A 5009-nucleotide genomic window follows, 5' to 3' on the forward strand; every position below is an offset into this window, starting at 1 on the left:
CTTATTTTTCCATTAAAGGCTCTAAAAAACGATCAATGATGTCATATGATATTCTGATTTAGTGATAATCTAATTAGGGTTAAAACTTTTTAGTTTTTATTTTTTTCAGTTTTCTACGTTTTTATTCCATTGTTAATTGCTTACAATATATTACAAATATACAATCAGTGAATCGGGTTGGAAGGAATTTGTTTTCAATTTTCCAGATTTGAGTTTTCCATTATTATAGATGCGGTATAATTCTAAATTCTTAATCCATATCTTATACACTTATAATTTTTGTCTTGGTGATTGTTCATTTTTATTGTTAATCAAATAATTAATAATCGTGTCAAAAAGAAAATATGAATCAGAGGCTTCAAAAAGGAAAATTAATTTTATGTCTTAAATATATTCAAAAAAAATATATACATAATTTTTTTATAACTCCGTCATTTATAAACTTTTTAGTTTATTATTGTCGGTCCACAAATCCAGATAAAAGAGAAGGGTTTAATTTATAAAGTTAAGTATATAATTATGCTAAAGGGTCCCAAATTTTTGGTCGTTTAGAGCCTCTAAATTGATTGAACCACCCCGACCTTGGGTAGCATTTTTCATATGTTGATGTCATTTATATAATTTGGTTGTTTTTCCTTTGTGAAAATATATATGATTGTCGAAATCCACCTATTTTCTTACATTTTAATGGGATTTTCAGTTCTTTTGTTTTCGAAGTTTTATCGATTTTTTAGTAAAATGTCGAAAAAGAAAACTTAGATATTTTTACCCTACTTTTATCATCTTAGCTTTTTACATATTTTCGGTGCCCTTTACTTTTTATATATAAAGACTTATTAGTTTATCTTCTACTCATAGCATCACAAGCATTCCATCAAGCCATGGACTGGTTTTCATGGCTATCAAAAACTAATCTTAAACCTCCATTCATTCACGAATACGCTGTAGCATTCTCCCAAAATCAACTCGAAGAAGACGATATCGCTTATTTCAACCATGAATTCCTTCAAAGCATGGGAATCTCCATAGCCAAACACAGGCTTGAGATACTCAAGCTCGCAAAAGGCTCATCTGCTTGGCAGCCAATGGCTAAAATAATGATAGCGATCAAGAAAACCACAAGAACCTTGGGTAGTTACATTCGAACATGGGTGCACCACAATGATTCGGCTATGATCAGGGTTAAGAGGAGAAGTTACAGTTCAAGATGGAAAGAGGCCATGGCCAAGAGGAGCAACAGGTTGGTGATGAACAGACGAGGCTCTGCAACTCTTTTGATCAATAATGGCTACCCGCCGGTGGTTAAATCCGGAGGCGCGAGAGTGAATAGCTTATCGAGTCCATTAGTTTACGATCTCCACTATGACCAAGGGAAAACAGACGGCGGCGACGATGAAGGAAATTGCTTCACCGACGATGAAGACGACGACGGCGATGGTGGCAGATATTGGTCTGGTAGAGGTGTTGAAGAGATCAAGTGGGACGCTATGTTCCACAACTTAAAACCCACTTAGATCAAATCGGAAATTAAACCGAAGAACACCCCAGATTCTTGGCTATCCGTTTGTAATTCGTAAGGTGCTTGTTTATTTTCTGACATGATCTTGAAACTACATAATCCAGTACGTATTTAGGCCAGTTTTTCACGTAATGAGGAAATCATGATTTAGTGTAAAGTTACTTAATTAAGATAGTATCAATGGTGTCTATTTTCCCACTTTAATGAGTTTCTTGGGATGACTAAATTGAAATATAATGCAATTAGATATATATAATTATCCTCTATTTTTTTTAGAAACTTATTTATTTATATTTATTTATTTTATTAAGTATGTTCTTGTTAATTTAGATATTTTTTTAATATCATTTATTTAAACAACAACGCAATCTGCTATTTTCAATTTTGAATTATATTTATTTTCTAGATTTTTCATATTCGTTCACAAATGTTAAGCTTGAAGTTTCTATTAAAGCTCTTTTCTTCAAATTTCAATATATTTAAATTGGTAGCTTATATTCGAAGTCATTAATGAGTTTTTATTATTATTATTATTATTATAATTGAATTAAGTTAATATCATAGTATATCGAATAACTTTTATTTGAATGACTTATAGGTCAATAAATTTAGACAATTGAAGTTACCATATTCGGAACATTTGTTAAATAATATTTTTTGCATTAAACAATAAATTTAAACATAATAATAAGATAATTGTTTGCTACATGCAAAATCATTGATTATCATTGATTACTTCTTTTAGATAACATAACACGAAGTAGAAAACATGGAAGTGTGATTTTAATTGTTACAAGGCCCACCTTAGCCAGAGTAGGTGGTGCACTTGGGTCTGACCCAACCATGTGTGGTGGTGTGGAGCCAATGAGCCATGGGTCCTGTCCTACCAACCAACCAACCAACTAGTGGGGACGAGTTAACCATTGATGTTGATTTGAATGTTTGGCCTTTTCAATAACCTTCAAAAGACAACGATATCATGTTTGATGTTTTTGGATTCATGTACTGCAATTCAATCATTTATCTTTTCACAAATCAGGAAATACATCTCAGTCCCTGGTTCTTGTTCACACATACACAACCCCGCATGGAGGGATATGAATTCAAAAACAAGAGTATAACAGGGGAATATGAATGTATAGTATAACACATGCACAGAACATGAACACACAAGGTTAAAAATAAGGCTAATATAACAATTATTGTTTACTTTTGCATAATCAGTTTTGTTGCACCTACTCCTAAAATGAATATTATAAAGTAATTGTTTAGCTTTTAATTACGAAAAACTAATTATTTGACTTTCAAATATTCAGGATCAGAATCACTTTACCCGAAAACTAATAAATGTTGTGACTTGTGATTGTTAAACCGGAACAATACTCATAAGCACCCAAAGTTTGGGTAGATCTTGGCGGATAGCCTAGAAAGACACACGGAATAGATCTCGGGGCAAGTTTATGAGGGGTGGTAGAGGAAAGATTTGGCTAACATAAGCACCCAAAGGTGCGAAGATGATGATAGGAGGGTTGTGAATTGTAGAGAATTTCGGTAAGAGTTTTATTATGAATGGTAGTGGAGGGTAAAATATTGAGAAGGTATGTGGAGAGAGAAAGAGCATAGTTCCAGTAGGAAGGAGGGATAGAATCTTGGATAAGGTTCGTACGAATCATGTTATTGATGGTATAGATAACTCGCTCGGTTTTTCCATTTTGAGGGGATGTATATGGGAAAGTAAATCGAAATTCCATTCTATGTGAGATGCAAATTGATGAAAGAGTTGTTGAATTCAAGCCCATTATCATATTGTAAGGTTTTAATTTGTTTTTGAAACTGAGTTTGAATGTTCTTGTGAAACTGTGAGAAGACGGAGAAAACTTGTGCCTTTGTTTCTATAGGGAATGTCCAAATAAAATGAGAGAAATAATCAAGTAGAACTAAATAATATTTATGTCCCAGCTTAGAAGCATATGGTGATGTCCACAGATCATGAGAATAAGTAATAGACCGAGATAATGAAAACCGTAACCGGCAGTGTTTGCCCAAAGAACAGACATTACATGACTTATGATTCTTAAGTTTATCAGAAAAAGGAAAAATATGAGAACTAAGAAAATCAAAAACTACAGATCCTGGGTGACCGAGGTGGTTGTGTCATGTTGTAGGAGAGATCGTATGAAGAGCTACCAACGAGGATGATGAACTTGGATTAGGTGGAAACGTGCACAGGTCACCAGAACTGTTGCATCTAGTGAGGTGTGCCTTCGTGTAGAGACCCTTCAAAGAAAATCCATAAGGATCAAACTCAATGGAAACATTATTGTCACGGCTAAATTTCCTAACGGATATTAAATTTTTGATAATGCTTGGAACGTGATAGACATTGTTAAGAAAGTAGGAACGATTAAGAGAGGAAAGAATAAATGAACCATGACCTTGAATTGGAATATTTGTGCCATTTCCTACTATGATATAATGAGGTTTACTTAAACAGTATATGTTGGAGAGATTACCCTAGTCATTGGTGAGATGTGCAGTTGAACATGTGTACATGTATCAGGTATTATCGGGTGGTTAAAGTTGCATGGTGTGAACAACATTAATCAGGTCTGTAGGGGTCATCGGAGTACCTTGCATGTTAGTTGAAGGAGATGTGTAATATGTCTGTGGAAGAGTATATGGAGGTCACTACTGAAGATGAGAAGGACCTGAACCAAGTAGTCCTTGTTGACTGAATTGAGGAGGTGATGTTGGGTAAGGGCATGGAGGCGAGATTAGTTGACTAATGAGATAAAGGGCTACTTGTTGCCATGGGTTCTGTTGAGTGTAGTTTTGATGGGTGTAGTTGGACTGGCCACGACCTTTTCCTCTATATCCATGACCACGACCACGATCACGATAACGATAACACCCTCCTCTATAGTCGCCACGATTGTTGCCCTGATCACCATGATCTTATTATCATTAGTCTAAGAGTGAACATGAGGGTTTGGAGAGTCAGAAGTCTGGTTAGCAAGGGCTTGGGAAGCATGAGTATCTTGTTTGTTCTTGCTTGTTTCTTCCAAGAGTAGTTGGGATTAAGCTTTATTAAAGGTGGGAAGCGGATCAGATTGTTGGATGATGGTGGTGATTGTGTCATAATCACCCTTGGTAAGACCAGAAACAAGTTGTAGAGCCATTTTTTATTCAGATATGGGAATGCCAACATTAGTTAATTGATCAGAAAGGTTTTTCAAACGAGCACAATATTCAGTGACATTGGCAAAGGCATCTAGGCATGTGTTGGTGAATTGCTCTTCAAGGTATGTACGAGTAGCTTTGTTGTCTTGAAAGATTTCAGACAATCGATCCCATAGTTCTTGAGTAGTAGTGTTAGGATTCTGTTGGGTTTTTATTCAAAAATCCGGTTTCACAACCGGTAAAATTAACAACAGAAGCTTTAAAAAAAGTTAAATAAAACTAAAACTATTCTACCCACCAAGGATCATTT

At 34.8% G+C, this 5009-nt stretch overlaps 1 protein-coding gene across 1 annotated transcript; it reads left to right on the forward strand.

Annotated features, from left to right (window-relative positions):
* Positions 1-833: 833 nt before the first annotated feature.
* LOC145044886 (uncharacterized) lies at positions 834-1723 on the forward strand. The gene has a single exon (XM_078993231.1). It carries the CDS (start codon positions 882-884, stop codon positions 1512-1514), a length of 633 nt encoding a protein of 210 aa, XP_078849357.1. The 5' UTR covers positions 834-881; the 3' UTR covers positions 1515-1723.
* Positions 1724-5009: the final 3286 nt, after the last annotated feature.

Source organism: Lactuca saligna, chromosome 5 (assembly GCF_052625555.1).
Source record: "Lactuca saligna cultivar CGN05327 chromosome 5, ASM5262555v1, whole genome shotgun sequence".
In the NCBI taxonomy this organism is placed as follows: domain Eukaryota; kingdom Viridiplantae; phylum Streptophyta; class Magnoliopsida; order Asterales; family Asteraceae; genus Lactuca; species Lactuca saligna.

What these genes read in the sequence shown, in the direction of transcription:
- LOC145044886 (XM_078993231.1), top strand. Translation starts at nt 882, where the DNA reads ATGGACTGGTTTTCATGGCTATCAAAAACTAATCTTAAACCTCCATTC.